Source organism: Zootoca vivipara, chromosome 12 (assembly GCF_965207765.1).
Source record: "Zootoca vivipara chromosome 12, rZooViv2.hap1.1, whole genome shotgun sequence".
Lineage (NCBI taxonomy): Eukaryota > Metazoa > Chordata > Lepidosauria > Squamata > Lacertidae > Zootoca > Zootoca vivipara.
The window spans coordinates 53,993,122-54,010,853 of NC_142595.1; the positions used below are offsets into that span (position 1 = coordinate 53,993,122).

General features: G+C 49.7%; 2 protein-coding genes across 2 annotated transcripts; both read left to right on the top strand.

Annotated features, from left to right (window-relative positions):
* Window positions 1-529: 529 nt before the first annotated feature.
* Window positions 530-10,164, top strand: LOC148684169 (vomeronasal type-2 receptor 26-like). The gene is made up of 6 exons (XM_088654891.1): window positions 530-756; window positions 3,046-3,337; window positions 4,027-4,833; window positions 5,503-5,730; window positions 8,391-8,517; window positions 9,178-10,164. The coding sequence occupies exons 1-6, from the start codon at window positions 530-532 to the stop codon at window positions 10,068-10,070; spliced, it is 2,574 nt and encodes an 857-aa protein (XP_088511017.1). The 3' UTR covers window positions 10,071-10,164.
* Window positions 10,165-13,386: 3,222 nt separating this feature from the next.
* Window positions 13,387-16,000, top strand: LOC148684170 (serine protease 55-like). The gene is made up of 5 exons (XM_088654892.1): window positions 13,387-13,420; window positions 13,663-13,861; window positions 14,101-14,354; window positions 15,303-15,442; window positions 15,605-16,000. The coding sequence occupies exons 1-5, from the start codon at window positions 13,387-13,389 to the stop codon at window positions 15,998-16,000; spliced, it is 1,023 nt and encodes a 340-aa protein (XP_088511018.1).
* The last annotated feature ends 1,732 nt before the right edge of the window (window positions 16,001-17,732 follow it).

Genomic DNA, 17,732 nt, shown 5'->3' on the forward strand with positions numbered 1-17,732 from the left:
GATACTTCTGGAGAGTCAACAAGAGCATGGAGTTATTAGCTGCACTCTCCTGGCAGGTCTTTTTTTCCCCTTGGGGAGGGGGGCGAGTTGCCGCAGAGAGTTTTTCCTGTGTCAGGGACAAAGAGAGTCAAGATTCAGAGCTGTGCAAAGGGTGGAGGAGGGAGGAAGTCATGGCATGAAGAAGACAAAGAGTTTGGATTTGATATCCCGCTTTATCACTACCCGAAGGAGTCTCAAAGCAGCTAACATTCTCCTTTCCCTTCCTCCCCCACAACAAACACTCTGTGAGGTGGGTGGGGCTGAGAGACTTCAGAGAAGTGTGACTACCCCAAGGTCACCCCGCGGCTGCATGTGGAGGAGCCGAGACGCGAACCCGGTTCCCCAGATTACGAGTCCACCGCTCTTAACTACTACACCACACTCTGAAGCCAGAACAGGGAGAGGCACAGCAGTTCTGGTCTTGCAAGAGTCTTCTGGTTCTTCTGCTTCGCCAGCTCTGTGGGTGAGAAGGACCAGGGACGGGGGCACCATGAGATCCCTGCTGCTTCTTTCTCTCCTCCTGCTGCCAATCTTGCCCCGGGGAGTCTGTGGGAAGCAGAAGGCAAAATGCCTCATGAATGACATCTGGGAGCAAACAACCATTTCCAATTACCACAAGCCTGGAGATTTCATCATTGGTACAATTGTAACTTTATCTCATTTTCATGAATTTGTTTCTCATAACTTTTCTACGAACCCAGGAAATAGCCAATTAATGTAAGTGAAGCCAATTAATGTAATGTATCTGAAGAAGTGTGCATGCACACGAAAGCTCATACAAAAATAAAAACTTAGTTGGTCTTTAAGGTGCTACTGAAGGATTTTTTTTTATTTTACTTCGACCCAGACCAACACGGCTACCTACCTGTAATGTAAGTGATTTATTCAGATGGATGTCATTTGTTTCCACCTCTCCTTTACCTCATTCCCTGAGCTGAGGACGACTTGAACGTCAAGCCATTTCCAGGGTGCCAATGTTTTGTTTTGTTTTTATTATTTGGCCTCATTTGTAAGAAAATAGATATTGATGGGTGTCAGGGGGTTCTTGCGACTACTGCAGAGTAACGACGCACCCCATGCTTGTCTTTGAGCAGTTTTTATTAGTGCACTCTATTTACAGTGAGACAGGTGTATAAAACATGTCTGCTCATTCCGATGCAGAATCCGGCATTGCCCCCCCCCCCCCCATGATATTCTCCAACATAGGAGTCTCGGGACAGTGAATCTCCTCCCTTTCTTTCTCCTGCATAATTCCGGAACCGGAGGAAAGGGTCTACGCTCCATGCTTTCCTTTTCTCCCTTCTCCCCCTCTCTCTCCTCCTCCCTCCTGTGTAGCCGGGACTCTCCCATGCTGCCAGAGCCCTGGCACTCTCTCTCCACTTCCTGACTGACCTCCTCAGAGCCCTCGCTTCCATCACTGCTTGGGGAGGAGCTACTTCTGATGCAAGGGGGAGGTTCTCTATACTGTCTCCCCCTTACAATGGGTTTGGTGCTTCCTCACCTGAAGAGCAATTGCTTGATCCCTAACTACAAGTTTTCCATGTATGGGACACAGGTGGCGCTGTGCTGTAAGCCTCTGAGCCTCTTGGGCTTGCTGATCATCAAGTTGGTGGTTCGAATCTCCGCTGTGGGGTGTGGTCCTGTTGCTCAGTCCCAGCTCCTGCCAACCTAGCAGTTTGAAAGCACACCAAAAAAAGTGCAAGTGGATACCTTCTGGTGGGAAGGTAAACGGTATTTCCGTGCGCTGCTCTGGTTTCGGTGTTCCGTTGTGCCAGAAGCGACTTAATCATGCTGGCCACATGACCTGGAAAAACTGTCTGCGGACAAATGCCAGCTCCCTCGGCCTGTAAAGCGAGATGAGCACAGCAACCCCAGAGTCGTCGTCGTCCATGACTGGACTTAACTGCTGCGGCTCCTTTACCTTTACCTTTTACAAGTTTTCTAACCCAGGTTGACAATGTAGGAAAAACACCGGGGCCTCATTGGAATGGTAGAACGTGGGTGTCTGGTAACCTTCCAGGTGTGTTCGGTTAAGAAGGTCAGGGAAGAGGGACCAACTGCGTTGTTTTGTTTCTTGCCTCTTGATGTTGTTTTAGTTTCTCTCAGACCTTCTGTTATATGGTTACAGTTTTCTCTCAGTTTAGCTTTTCTCCATTTAAATGAGCCGCTTATCTTTCTCAAAGAAAAAAAACTCTGGTGAAGAATGAGGGAATATCCCAAACTTGGGAGAGTGAGAACATATTCCCAGCTCGCCACGAGGATTGGATTTTGTTCATTGCTCCCCACCTACACAGGGACGCGGGTGGCGCTGTGGGTTAAACCGCAGAGCCTAGGCCTTGCCGATCAGAAGGTCGGTGGTTTGAATCCCCATTACAGGGTGAGCTCCCGTTGCTCGGTCCCAGCTCCTGCCAACCTAGCAGTTCGAAAGCACGTCAAAATTCAAGTAGATATATAGGTGGGAAGGAAAACGGCGTTTCTGTGCGCTGCTCTGGTTCGCCAGAAGCGGCTTTGTCATGCCACTGGCCACATGACCTGGAAGCTGTATGCCGGCTCCCTCGGCCAATAATGCGAGATGAGCGCCAAAACCCCAGAGTCAGTCACGACTGGACCTCATGGTCAGAGGTCCCTTTTCCTTTACCTACCCCACCGACACAACAGGCAAAACTCTCCTCCTAATTGATTTCCCCCTTTTTCCATCTGAAGAAGGAAAAACAGCCCCTCGGAAGCATCCAAGACACCTTCAGCAAAAGCAAACTTCACAGAATCTCACAACCTTAGCGGGCGGGGAAAACAACAACAACAACAACAACAACAACAACAACAACAACAACAACAACAACAAATTTATCCCACCCATCTGACTGGGGCACCTCAGCTACTCTGGATACAAGCTTTACTCAGTTTCATTCTGTGAAGCCTGTGTGTGCAGCTAAACTCTTCTAATCAGGCATGGACATCCCAATCTTTATTGGATTTCATTCTTTTTAATGGATTCATTTATTGCAGTTACGCGTTCGAATACTACCACTACGCCTTGTCCTTCCTGTTCACTATCCAAGAGATCAACCAGGATCCCAGGCTCTTGCCCAACATCACCCTGGGCTACGACCTCTATGAGAACCATATGGATGCAAGGCTGACTTCAGATGGAATGCTAGAGCTGCTTGGAGGCAATGGAAGGAATATTCCGAATTACAGCTGTGGAGAACAGAGTCACCTGCTGGCAGTTCTTGAAAAGGCTAGAAGAGACATCTCTAAAGTGATTTCCACCATGTCAGACATCTACAAAATCCCACAGGTATGTAGGGGGTGGAGGGACAGAGGGTTTCAGCTCTGGAACATTCCACATTCATGTTAGGATAATGAAATATACTTGGAGTCGAGAGTGAATTTCATGCTCTTTATTCAGCTCATAGTCATCCAGGAGAAGAAGAGGAGAAGAATGGCTCTTTCCCCCAAACCATCTGCTTATATACATTATTTACACAATGGGCCTTGCGTGATTGGCTACTTCAGGGCTACACCTGTGGGCCAATCAGGTTGTGGATTGACTTCTGCCTGCAGCCTGATTGGCTGCTCCTGCAGGCCAATCAGGTTGCAGATTCACTTCTGCCAGCCACCTGATTGGCTGCCCCTGCAGGCCAATCAGGTTGCGGATTCACTTCCACCTGGAGTTGGATTGGGTAGCTCCTGCGGACCAATCAGACTGCTGATTCTGAATCCTATTGTTCTAGGATTCAGCTCAGTACATAACAGATAATAAAGGAGGGATGAAAAAAAGAAAAGGATCCTGAGTTAGGGATCAAGCACTCATTTTTCACCAAGAAGCCATCCCCAAATTGGCACCCTCCAGATGATTCAGACTAAAGCTCCCTTCAGCCCCGGGCAGAACAAGTTTTCTTAGATATTAATCATTTCAAATTGCTCAATATTTCTTTCCTGTCCTGACAGCAAAGCAAAACATTGACCTTTTCCTTTCCTCACTAGATCAATTATGGTTTAACTGCCCAGATTCCTGAAGATAAAACCCAGTTCCCTTTTGTCTACCAGATATTCCCCAAAGAGGAAACACAATACCAGGGGATTGTCGAGTTGCTCCTGTATTTTGGATGGTACTGGATTGGGCTCTTTTATCCAGACAGTGAAAGTGGAGAAAGTTTCCTGAGAGCCTTGACACCTCTCTTGCTCAGCAGAGGGATTTGCATTGCCGTATCACAAACATTTCCAGATAATGATTGGTACAGTCAGAAAACCCCAAAAGAAAATTTCCCACTCTGGAGACAAGTTGGGGTAGTTCTTCTCTATGTACATGCAGAATATAGACTAAATTGGATCAGATGGGTGTATGATGAGGAAATGGGGGCAAAAGTCTGGGTCACCACAGCTTTTCACCAACTAAAAATTGCAATGGATGCTTTTCCTTCGGCATTCAATGGTTCTCTCTCCTTTGCAATGAATACTAGAATAAGCAACACCAAACATCATTATGATGACCCAAATTACCAACCTTTTTCCGACCTTCTTTTCGATTTGAGGAGGAAATCATTTCGGGTTTCCTATTCGAAGCACGTGTTCTCTGTGAAACCCCGGTTGAGATGGAGGGAGAAGAACGAACTGGAAGCTGTGCCCCCAACGGAGGTGGAAAAACTCCTTTCTCATGACGGCTACAGCACTTACCTCACTATCCAAGCCGTGGCTCACGCTTTAGATGCTGCACTTTCGTCTAGATCCCAGCGGATGCTGATGGTGGGGAAAAGAGGCAAATGGGACGGTGGGAGGCTACGGCCCTGGCAGGTATTTCTTTCTTTCCCCTTGTTGCAAACTGTCATCCATTGCCCTAACTGTGGGATACAATTTAGTAGTGACACAAAGAACAACGACCCTCATTCTTCATGTAGGATCCGGCGTGTGAGAAAGGCCCCTTCCCTTCAGATGTTTGCAGAAGGCGGAGAAGGTCTTTGGCCAACCTGCATGACCCACGCATATGCTGATGGACTTGGGTGAAATGGTTGCTGCTGTTAAAATTTGTATTCCACCCTACATCCGAATATCACAGGACAGTTTAAGGCAAGAGAGTGTAGCAGCACAACACAAAATACACAACACAACCAAACAACCAAACACACAAACCAATAACAGGCACATTCCTGAGGAACAATAGGTAGGACTGTCTCTGTTAGACATTTTTGATATCTCTGGTCTTTGTGGGGGGTTTTTAAAAAAAGATTCTTATTGTCTTTTGTATTCCACTTATTCTGAACAGCTCCTTGTTATTCCAAATGCAAATGATATACCAGTAATTTGCCAATTAATTTGCCAAGTTTTGGAGTAGGGCTTTCTGTCCACATGAGATACACAACCCGGTCCCAATTCATCGGAGCTCAAAGTGAGTAGGACTGAGATCCTCAACAATTATATGATTTCAAGGATTCATGAACGCTGGTATTTCCCCTGTCATTCCAGCTTCACTCATTCTTAAGAGAACTCCGGTGTTTGAATACTTCCAGGGGCCCAATGTGCTTGGATGAGAACTGGAGGCTGCCTCCAGACTTTGATATTGTGAATTGGCTCAGACATCCCAATAACTCTGGTTATCTAGTGAAAATTGGGAGTGTGAGGAGAGAGGCGTCCATGGGCATGAAATTCACCATTAACCCCAAAGCCATTCAGTGGCCAAAGAAGTTTAACAAGGTAAGGGATCTTATTTGGGGGGGGGGGGAGCCTGTCTCTGCTGCTTCTTGAGCAACTGCTGCAAAACAGCCTCATAAGGCAGACCAGAAACAGCTTCGACCACCACTGCTTCTTGCCACAGCCGCTGAGACGGGAAGAGGGGGGGGATCTGGGATGCTCAAGATTGTGAATGGAGCCCTGGAATCCTGAGACAAGACACCCCAAATTTCCCAGTATAGATGCCTCTCAGTTCCCTTTGGGACTAAAGCCAGCAGCTCTCTCCCCCAGTAGCCTGTTTTCTCTAACACCCCAAATGTCCCACCCAGAAGATAGCACCCTGCTGGTATTTATGTGGGAGTTTGCCTAAATCATAGATTTGGCAAAACCACACTTCAGAGCCCCATTGCCAATTGTGCTGACGGCAAGAGCTGTTCAAGAGTGGAACGCATTCCCTCCGGAGGTGGTGGGCTCTCCTTCTCTTTTCAGTCAGAGAACGTGTCATGTGGGTGCAGGGTACAAATAATGGATGATGATGATGATGATGATGATGTTGGTAAGGGATTCACCAGGCAGGCAGATGGTGGTTCTTGCTGGCTAGAAATGGCAGCTGGGATTTCTCACATTTCCCATCCTGGCAGCGTCTTTCCTGCACATGCGGATTGAGGAGACGGATGGATAGCATCCTGCCCTCACTCAGAACTAATTGAGGGAAATAAATCACTGCTTTTTTTAAAAAAAATATTTATTGAAGTTTTTTACAATAAAAAATACCGCACAAAAATACAAAAGCTTAAAAAGTAGAAAAGAAAAATTAAGAAAAACAAAAGAAAAGGCACAAAAAGGAAAAAAGAGAAAAAAGAAAAGTAATATCTCTAACAATATCTTGTCCCCGACTTCCCCGTCCCTCCCCTCCCGGATCAATTCCATATCAAATTTCACAACTTCTTTTTTTACCCCACACAACAGTTTCTATTAAATTTTAAACTACATTGCTTTTAACTATTTCTAATGATTTCCTTTAGCCTATAATTTCCCTCTAAAAAGATATACCTTTTCCTGATTCAGATTCTATCCACTCTTTTAGCTAAACCTCAAATCCCACCCCCTCCCTCCCCAGGTAGCAGTTTCCCCTTTTCCCCGGCCACCGTCTTCATACTGTCCAATTTCAAGCCTTTTGATCCATCCATTCATCTACCTTATATTCCTTCTTTACCCCACACCCACTCTTAGCCATTCTAAACCACCCCATTCCTCCTTCTTCCCCTTCCGTTGTTTTAATTCTTCCACCAGCCTCCCACCCTCATCTTTATTTCCAGTGTCCCCTGTTTCCAATCTTCTGTCTGGTCTGCGTCCCCTCACTCTCACTGGGGGGGCAATGGCCAGACTCTTTCCTCCCTCCTCAGCTTCTTTGTTTCTTTCTGGGATCTGGTCGCCCTCTCTCACTGGGCAGACCAGATCCCAGAGTCCGTTGTTCAATGATTTCTTCTTCTTCTTCCAATTCTAAAGTTTCCGTTGGGGATATCTGTTGTTGGTCTTCTTTTAAAGTCTGAATGTTTCCTTTGCCATAACGTACTTCCTCTGTCATTTCTCTAATAAAGTCTAAAATATGTTGCAGCTCGACCTCCTCCATTTGTAAGCGGGTTGTTTTGGCTGGCAGCCTTCTTTGTCCTTCTATGTTCCCGTGGGAATTGTAACCTGATCCGCCAGAGATGGTGCTGTAATGTCCAAACTAGTTCCTTTGTTTGTTTCCAACCATATTTGTCGTTTATAATTCAAATTCTTAATCCAAATTTTCCAGTTCTCCACTTTATCACGTCAATCAACTTAAATATAATCCAAAGTATAATCCAAAAAAAAGATCACAGAATCGCAGCAGTTACTCTTTATAAATCCTTATGTTGTCAGCTGGTCGTGGCTTTAGGCTCCTGCCCCCGGTTTCCGGGGGGGGGGGGGTTCTTTATCACAATAACAAATTTGCCAACGCAGTCTAAAATATGTATTCCCCCCTTAGTTCTGCCTTCTAAGGGGGGATACAAGTTCAATTTTCAGGGGGATCAGCGCCCCTTCTCTTCAATCGGCTGCAGGCAAGTTAGTTGTGGCACAGCCTTCTGGGTAGGGGGGGGAACGACCTCTGTTTTTTATTCCCCTCCCAGGTCCGAATTCTTCTTTTAAAGTCAAATTGAATTATCTTACTCACAGTCCAAATCTTGATTTGAAGGTATCTGCCGCTCCTCTGTCTCCGGCTCGGAGCTTTCCTCTACTGGGGTAGCAATAGACCCAAGGAACCGCCATGCACAGCCTGCTCTCGGAGGCTCCAACGGGGGCTCTCCGGGCGGTTTCCATGGCTTTTTTTGGAGCGCTGCTGGGTATCGGCCACCAGAACGCACAATCTGGGGATTCTCCGGGAGGTCACGGCGCCCGCGCGACTCTCCCCCTCCCCGGTAGCGGCGGGTGTCTCGGAGACCGAAACGGACCCCGCCGGCGGCTGATGGCGGCAGACCGGAAGTCCATAAATCACTGCTTTTCATGACTGGCGGCTCCTACTCCTGCCATGATTTCCTGCCTTTTCCCTTTGGGGCTCTGACTGAAATCCCCAGATATCCCTTGTCTATGAGTGAATTCCATAGTCAACAATACCCCTAACATTTCCCCCTCTGTGCGCATTTCCCCTGTATGCTTAGGCCGTCCCTCGTTCCAGGTGTAATGCAAGATGTCAACCTGGATATGTCCAGAAGGTGATACCAGGAAAACCTTCTTGCTGCTATGCTTGTGTTCCGTGTCTGGAAGGGACCATCTCCACCCAGAAAGGTGGGTGACTCCAAGGGAGAGGGCATTCCTGGGGGGGGGGGAAGAGAAATAAGGTATGGACTCCCCCAGATACACTCTTTGAGAAGGGTAGAAAGACATTTGGAATGTGGATCCTGTATTTGCTTCTCTATTTTTAATTACATTGGTACTTGCAGGAAGCTAGGAGACCTCATAAGGTTGGTGTGGGAACAAAAGGGGAAACCACACCCACCAAGTTACAGGTAGGTGGCTGTGTTGGTCTGCTGTAGTGTAAACAAAATTTTAAAAAATCCTTCCAGTAGCACCTTAGAGACCAGCTAAGTTTGTCATTGGTATGAGCTTTCATGTGCATGCACACTGAAGAAGTATCTGAAGAAGTGTGCATGCACACGAAAGCTCATAGCAATGACAAACTTAGTTACACACACCAAGGTGAGCTCCTTGGTGATGAGGGCTATGCAAATGCAGCCAATTAATAATAATAATAATAGACAAAAAGGATACAATGCAGTTGACAGATGTGGAGCTGTCATTTCCTCTGACCTCATCCTAGATCACAAGGGTGCTTGGATGATTAAACTTTTTGGGGGGGACACCCACCTCTAACTCCGCAATGGAAAGGCAGGCTACAAGTGTGAACATTTTTTTAAAAAACGAACCCCTCTCTTTTCTCTTCCTCAGATGCTAAGGATTGCACCAAATGCCCGGACGATCAGCATGCAAACGAGAAGAGAGATCAGTGTGTCCCCACGATGACCACCTTTCTCTCTTATGAAGAACTTTTGGGGTTCTTCTTAGCTTCCATTGCTCTGCTCTTGTTCATAACCGCAGGAATTGTGTTGGGAATCTTCATTAAATACAAAGACACCCCACTAGTCAAAGCCAACAACCGGGACCTCTCCTACATCCTCCTCGTCTCCCTCCTGCTCTCCTTCTTGTCCTCCTTCCTCTTCATCGGCCGGCCAAGAATATCGACCTGCCTTCTACGACAAACGGCCTTCAGCATCATCTTCTCAGTGGCCATTTCTTCTCTCTTGGCAAAGACCATCGTTGTGGTGCTGGCCTTCCTGGCCACAAAGCCAGGCAACAGGGCGAGGAGATGGCTGGGGAAGAGTCTGGCCAACTCCATTGTGGTCTCCTGTTCCAGTGTCCAGGTTGTCATCTGCACTACCTGGCTGGGGATGTCTCCCCCATTCCCAGAGTCCCACTCCGAGGTGGTCGAGGTCATCTTGCAATGCAACGAAGGCTCTGTGGCCATGTTTTATGGTGCCCTTGGCTACCTGGGCTTGCTGGCGGCCATCTGCTTCACGGTGGCCTTCCTAGCCAGGAAGCTGCCTGGGTCCTTCAACGAAGCCAAGCTGATCACCTTCAGCATGCTGGTCTTCTGCAGTGTTTGGGTGTCTTTTGTGCCCACCTACCTGAGCACCAAGGGCAAGTACATGGTGGCCGTGCAGGTCTTCTCTATGTTGGCCTCCAGTGCTGGGCTCCTGGGCTGCATCTTCATCCCAAAGTGCTACATTATTGTGCTGAGGCCTGATCTGAATACAAAGGAGCACCTGGGAACAAAAGCTTAAGATTTGGGCCATCCTGTGGAAATTCCCAGGTGTCCAAAAAGGTTATTTGGTCCCAACCAAAGAAGAGTGGCAAGTGAAACAGATGGAATAAATATACAGCTTGCAGATTTAACATATAGAATAAGAGAACCCAAAGAACAGTGGGAAATGTTTATTGAATATATGGGTGAAAATAGTGTACATTTGAAAACGCTGGGAGCCTTAAGATAAATTCCACCGTGTAAATAACTCTGTCTTAAAAATGTATTCTGTATTTCCCCTATGCCCAGTGTTTCTATTGTTCGTTCCATAAATTTCCACGAGACATTATCAAACGCCTTTTCGGCACCTATGAATATCAGAGCAGCTTCTTTATCTGGCCTCCTGTCTAGATATTCAATATGCCTTCATTTTCCACCTCCATCTTGTTCTTCTATTATTTCTTAATTCTAGGGTGACTGGATAGTGGTCCGAGATTAATCTTGGTTGTATTTCTGATTTTCAAATTTTTAATGTTAATTTATAGGACAGCCATATTGCATCTATTATTCTTGCTGATTGTTGAGCCTCCGAATTGTGTGTAAATTCTCTCTCATTTGGTTGCTTAATTCTCTAAACGTCCTGTAAGTTGAAATTTTCCACGAATTGGAAGAAAGTCGTTGACAGTTTTCCATTTTAGGATTCTCTCTCTCTTGCTGTTCTGTCTAGTTCTAGTGAGGTTACACCATTAATATCACCCAGTAATATTATCTTTTCATTGCTATAGTCTAGCAGTCTTTCCTCCAGTGATTTATAATATTCTGATTTTCTTTCATTTGGTGCATAAATTCCTATTATATTCCCCCCCCTTTTCATTCTTTACTTGGACTCCTATTCTACCTTTTTCATCTTTAAATATTTCCGCCTACTATTCCTTCCTATTCCCCACTCATTTCTTCATTTTCCTCCCCTAGTTTCCTTCCCAACTCCTTCCTGTACTTCCTCCAAAACTTATCCAGCTCCTCTAATCCTCTTTCTTCTTTCTTTATATGGGAATGATAGCCCCTCAGGGAATTCCCATCTATATGCTATGGAGTTGTTTCCCTAGGCATTTGCTAGGACTTTAGAATTATTTCTTTTCTTTAACAACAATCATACTGGTATTTCCTTGAGGATAATGATGTTCTTTTCTTCTATTCTCAATTGTTACTTTTGTTTTGCAGAATCTTATCCTTAAGTAGTCTGGAATTGAAGAATACCAGGCAATCTCCTGGCCATTTGTTGGCCTTGGCTCTCATTGATTTAACCCTAAATACTGTATCAATGCCCAGTGCAATGTCGTCCTCTTGTAGTCCTAGCCAATTTCCCAGTTCTTTTACAATCTTTTCTTTGATGATCTCATCCTGATGTTACGATAAACCCCTAAAACACAATGTCATCTATTGTTGGTGCCTTTCTGAGATTTACATCCGGGGAATTCCCTGGCCAATCAAGTACCTGTATTGGCTACTCTGTCATAAATTTCTTCACCACTTTTGGTTACAGGTAGGTAGCCGTGTTGGTCTGGGTCGAAGTAAAATAAAAAAAAATCCTTCAGTAGCACCTTAAAGACCAACTAAGTTTTTATTTTGGTATGAGCTTTCGTGTGCATGCACACTTCTTCAGAAGTCCTCTGAAGAAGTGTGCATGCACACGAAAGCTCATACCAAAATAAAAACTTAGTTGGTCTTTAAGGTGCTACTGAAGGAATTTTTTTTATTTCACCACTTTTGGTGTGTGTCAGGGGGCTAGGTCCTGCTGCAATATCCCAGTTCTGCCAGGATACTTCTTTTCCAGCTTTGGCATAACTCTCTTTTGTAGAACCTCAATATATTGTGGTGAGCGCATCATTCCTTCTGTTGGCTACAGGCTAAAATATCTACCTGATGAAGTTAAACAACAGATCAACAGAGCCAGACTGATACCTAGAGAGAACCTGCTGCAAGACAGACCCAAAAAAGAAAATAACAGAACACCACTAGTCATCACATACAGCTCCCAAGTTAAAACAGTACAACGCATCATCAGAGATCTACAGCCTCTGCTGGACAATGACAGCTCCCTTTCTCAAGCTCTGGGAGGAAGACCTTTCATTGCCTACAGACAGCCACCCAATCTTAAACAACTCCTCACCCACAATAATACAACCACCAGACTTAACATGGACACTGGTACCAGAGCCTGCAATAAACCCAGATGCCAACTTTGCTGCCACATATACCCGGACAACAAACTACAAGAAAGAAGATTCCACCTAAACATTAGGAAGAACTTCCTGACAGTAAGAGATGTTTGACAGTGGAACTTGCTGCCAAGGAGTGTGGTGGAGTCTCCTTCTTTGGAGGTCTTTAAGCGGAGGATTGACAGCCATCTGTCAGGAATGCTTTGATGGTGTTTCCTGCTTGGCAGGGGGTTGGACTGGATGGCCCTTGTGGTCTCTTCCCACTTTATGATTCTATGATTCATTGGCAGGGAGGGGGTTAAACTGAACAAGAGCAGCAGCGATTGGCCCTATCAGGCATGTTCACACTCTTCTTCTTGCAGCTGAGGAAACTGAGCTTGTGGGATTTGAACCCAGCTCTCCCTTCTTTCCCAGTGACCTCAGCGCCTCACAGAATGATGGCAGTTCCAAGAGAGCCATGTGTGCTCCAGTCAAGCGCCAGGCTGGGGGAGGCGGAGCTAAGGACCAGGAGGAGGGGCCTCGGTTCTGCACCTGTGACATCATGAGCTGGCCTTCTATGACATCACAGGGCGCAGCCTGAGACCCCCTCCCACACTCAAGATGGGAAGCCAGTGACTTCTGGGAAGAACTTATGGACCATCTGTTGGCGTGTGGCTTGCTGTTGATGCTTCAGGGACTGGTCATTTGGGGACAAGGTACTGGGTGCAAGGAAAGGGGAGTGGGGCGCTGCCATGGGTTGAAGGCCGAGCTGGAGGCGCTCTGGCTCCTTCCCTCAGAGGCCCTTGGCAGACTCAAATAAACCCCTTACCTTCTGGCAGCCAATCTTCCAAGCACCCCTCCCCCCCGGCTGCTCTGTTTCCTGTGACATCACAGGAATGATGTGACATCATCACCTCTTGGAGCGGGGAGGGTGGCAAGGCTGAGCTGGTTTGGGGCCTCTTCCTGGCGACCAGACACAAGGCCCAGGCTGGAAACCCCAGGAGGGGAGAGAGCGGCTCTTGTGCTCGGATCCTGCCTGCAGGGTTCCCTTTGGGGCATCTGTCTGGCCACTGTGAAGAGGACGCAGGACTGGGTGGGTGACAGGCCTGATCCAGCAGGGCTTTTATTATGAAGGGCTCTTGTGCCAGCAAAACCTCCATGGCTGGGGGTAGTCTACCTCTGAACATCAGAGGTATGGCCGGGAAGGACAACGCAAGAGTGCGCTGCTTCTGGGTTTCCCATAAAGGGCATCCAGTGGGCCTGCAATGGCCTGATCCTGCACCCAGACTCTTTTTATGTCCTTATGGAGCCTCCATGGCCAGGGACAGTCTCCCTAGGGCATTTGGCCACTGTTAGGACAGGATGTTGCAGTATGGCGGGGCCCCCCTTGGCCCTTCTGACATGCATTTGCCTCCACCTGCCCCTCTTCTCCAGGCTGCGGCTTCCGGCCAGAGTTTGACGGGCCCCACGCCTCCCCCGTGGCCGGCGCGCGCATTGTGGGGGGCTCCAAGTCCCTGCCTGGGAAGTGGCCCTGGGTGGTCAGCATACAGACCAGCACCTACCACTTCTGCGGGGGATCCATCGTGCACCCCTGGTGGGTCCTCTCCGCCGCCCACTGCTTCGCAGAGAGAAGGTGAGGAAGGAGGGGCAGGAGGGCAGAGGACCAGCTGCTGGAGGGGTGGACCTTCAGGCTGTGTGCCCTCCAAGGAGTGTGCTCTCTCCTGCCCGCCAAGCCACGCCCTGAGCCAAAGGGAAGGCTGGCTCTGGGTGCAGCCGGGTGCTACGAAGTATGTGTGTGTGTGAACCGGCATGTGGACACGGGTTCAACGCCCGTTGAGCCCAGAATCCGTCCTCCCTCCCTCTCTCCTTCAGCGACAAGGTCAGGGTGGCGGCGGGGAGCAACCTTCTGGGGAAGCACAACGTCACCCGCTGGGTGCGCAAGATCCACCTGCACCCCGAGTACAGCACCCGCACCTACGACAACGACCTGGCGCTCCTGCTGCTGGACAAGCCCATCCCCTACAGCTTCTACCACAGCCCCCTCTGCCTCCCCGACCACAGCGTCGTTCCCGACGACAACATGTGGGAGAGCTGCACCGTGGCCGGGTGGGGGCTCACGAAAGCCGGTGAGCAGCCCAGGAAGGAAGGCGCCGCTGCGTTTTCCGCGCTTCCTTTCCCCTGACAAAATCCCCTGTCCCTCCCAAAAGAGACCCCCCCCCTCTGCCCGCGGCTGGGAGAGCCGAGCCGGACCAGGAGTGGCAACTTGGGCTCGCGACCGTGAGCGCCCCGGGGTCGTGCATAACCCTGGCACCGAAAGCTGTGGGTGCCCGGACCCTTCCTGGGGAATTTTGTGGGTGCTTGGGGACCCGGGGACCCAGGGAGTTGGCACCCCACCCCCTTGCGCATGTGGACCATAGCTGCCAAGTTATCCCTTTTTTACAGGGATTTTCCCTTATGCTGAATAGGCTTCCTCGCGAGAAAAATGAAAACTTGGCGGCTATGATGTGGACCCCTGTTTGACCAGAGGGGATTTACCTGGTTGGGCAACAAAGATCGGGGAGGGGACACGCCCCATGCTGACTCAGGGTTTGGCCCTGGGCAGTTGCCACCCCGCTCTTCCTCCCTTCCTCAGTTCTTCCACCTGTAAAATGGGAAGGTGGTTACGAATGCCAGACTCGAACCTTGCCTGCGTAGTTGGCGCAGCGGTGTGGGGTGGGGTGGGGGCGGGGGAGGAAAGAACCCCACGTCCTACAGGCAGGATGCAGCGTCCCCCCCAAAGCCCCCTCTGCCTCAAGATGTGGCCTCCAGGGCTGTAAAATGGGACGGGGCAAATGCATGGAGAAGAGGCAGCGCGCAGGAGGAGCCCCGCGTTCAGGCGCAGTCTACCTCTGCGGGGAAGAGGCAGCGGAACGGAAGGGACCTGCTGGTGGAGCTGATCCTTTGGGCCCCTCCTGGGTGCTCCGGGGAGTGTTTCCATGGGACAATGGGTCTTGGGGCTTGCGCCCCCTACCCGCCCCCAGCCAGCCAGCCCGTGGGGCTTGTCTCCCTCTCTCCTCTCTCCTCTCTCTGCCCAGGAAGCAGTCAGGGATCCTACAGTTTGCTGGACGTGCAGGTGGGGATGGTCGACTGGGTGCTGTGCCTCCGCTGGCTGCGCTCCCTCACCAAAAACATGATCTGCGCCGGTTATGAGGAGGGCGGTCGCGACGCCTGCCAGGTGGGAGACCCCCCCCCGCTCGTCCTTCCCGACTCCCTTCTGGGCGTCGAAGGGGGCCCAGGGCGCTCCGGGTGGGGCGCAGAAGAGCTGGGAGGCCGGGGAAGGCTGGGCTGGGGCTGGGAGACGCTCCGGACTCCAACTCCCCTCCTCCCGCCTTTCCAGGGAGACAGCGGGGGACCCCTCATGTGCCGCCCCCCGGGCCACGGGGGACGCCACCAGCGCTGGTATGCGGTGGGGGTGGTCAGCTGGGGGCGCAGCTGCGCGGCCCGCCACAGCCCCGGCGTCTACACCAGGGTGGCCAACTTCCACGCGTGGCTGGAGACGACCTCGGCCCACGAGAGCCACCCTTTCCACGTGCCGCAGACCCCGGAGACCCACGCCGCCTCCCCCCACGCCGTGGCCCCCCCAGCCGTGGCGGCGGCGGTGCACGCGACCAAGCCGGAGATCGACATGTGGGCCGGAGTGGAGGAAGCCCTCGCCGCCAGAGCCGACCCCCCCGGGCAGCAGCGCCCGGCCCTCGCGTGGCTCCTGGGGGCCGCCTGCTGGGCCCTGCGCTGAGCAGAAGAGACGGAATAAAGGTTCATTTGTTTCTTTGTATTTACTGTACTTATGAAATCTGTACGCCCAGGCGAGCACAGGGAGGGAGGGCCCAAAAAAGGACCCCCCCCAAAGACCCGTTCAAGTCCACGCGCGGGATGCTCCGGACGCAGGAGAGCGGCGGGTCGGGACTTGGCTTCGGTCTTCCGCGCGCTAGCAGTTCTGTCGGCTTCCGACGGCGCGGAATTGCTTTTCGGTCGCGGAATCGTAGCCCAGCGTGGTTGGAAGGGAACCTGCGGGAGGGATCCCTGCCTGGTCTAGCCCCCTGCAATAGAGGAGACAGTCCTGATCTTTTCCACAAACCCCGCCCATATTTTAATTATTTTTTTTGGCCGGTTCTCCTTTTTATCCGTAAGCTGCGTGGGGAAAAGGCGGGGTGGAAATAAACAAAACAACGCGTCTTTTTTATTGCCCTTTTAACTTTCCAAATGTTTGTGTTTTCTTTCTAGTGGTGCTATAATTGTTGTTTTATGTTCAGTTGTTGTTGTTTAGTCGTTCAGTCGTGTCCGACCCTTCGTGACCCCATGGACCATAGCAGATATCCCAATAAGTCTGGTTATCCAGTGAAAATTGGGAGGGTGAGGAGAGAGGCGTCCATGGGCATGAAATTCACCATTAACCCAAAAGCCATTCAGTGGCCAAAGACGTTTAACAAGGTAAGGGATCTTATTTGGGGGGGGGGAGCCTGTCTCTGCTGCTTCTTGAGCAACTGCTGCAAAACAGCCTCTTAAGGCAGACCAGTTGTTGTTGTTTGCTGTTGTTTAGTCGTGTCCGACTCTTCGTGACCCCATGGACCATAGCACGCCAGGCACTCCTGTCTTGCACTGCCTCCCGCAGTTTGGTCAAACTCATGTTGGTAGCTTCGAGAACACTGTCCCACCATCTTGTCCTCTGTCGTCCCCTTCTCCTAGTGCCCTCAATCTTTCCCAACATCAGGGTCTTTTCCAAGGATTCTTCTCTTCTCATGAGGTGGCCAAAGTATTGGAGCCTCAGCTTCACGATCTGTCCTTCCAGGGAGCACTCAGGGCTGATTTCCTTCAGAATGGATAGGTTTGATCTTCTTGCAGTCCATGGGACTCTCAAGAGTCTCCTCCAGCACCAGAATTCAAAAGCATCCGTTCTTCGGCGATCAGCCTTCTTGATGGTCCAGCTCTCACTTCCATACATCACTACTGGGAAAACCATAGCTTTAACTATACGGACCTTTGTCGGCAAGGTGATGTCTCTGCTTTTTAAGATGCTGTCTAGGTTTGTCATTGCTTTTCTCCCAAGAAGCAGGCGTCTTTTAATTTCATGACTGCTGTCACCATCTGCAGTGATCAAGGAGCCCAAGAATGTAAAATCTCTCACTGCCTCCATTTCTTCCCCTTCTATTTGCCAGGAGGTGATGGGACCAGTGGCCATGATCTCCATGGACAAAGACTCCATGGACAAAGACAACAGGCATATGTTCAGTTATATCCCGCCTTTTACCCGGACGGGGATTTGGGACGGCTTACGGATAAAAATGCAGATGAAAGGGGGTGGGGAGAGCAGGAAATGTTGCCTGTCCCCCCCCCCAAAAAAATCTCTGGGTGGTGTGACTTTCCAGGGGTCCCAAGCAGTGAATGCAACATTCGTGTTTCCTTTTGAGGCTCAGAGGAGACTGGGGTGTCTCTGGGTTTATATAGTTCATTTGCCCATATATACCACC

Excerpts from the sequence above, each read along its gene's own strand:
- LOC148684170 (XM_088654892.1), top strand. The coding sequence starts at position 13,387 with ATGGCTGGGGGTAGTCTACCTCTGAACATCAGAG. Across the intron at positions 13,421-13,662 it reads TCTACCTCTGAACATCAGAG|GCTGCGGCTTCCGGCCAGAG; the intron begins GTATGGCCGGGA and ends CCTCTTCTCCAG. Across the intron at positions 14,355-15,302 it reads GTGGGGGCTCACGAAAGCCG|GAAGCAGTCAGGGATCCTAC; the intron begins GTGAGCAGCCCA and ends CTCTCTGCCCAG.
- LOC148684169 (XM_088654891.1), top strand. The coding sequence starts at position 530 with ATGAGATCCCTGCTGCTTCTTTCTCTCCTCCTGCTGCCAATCTTGCCC. Across the intron at positions 3,338-4,026 it reads ACATCTACAAAATCCCACAG|ATCAATTATGGTTTAACTGC; the intron begins GTATGTAGGGGG and ends TTTCCTCACTAG. Across the intron at positions 5,731-8,390 it reads GGCCAAAGAAGTTTAACAAG|GCCGTCCCTCGTTCCAGGTG; the intron begins GTAAGGGATCTT and ends CTGTATGCTTAG.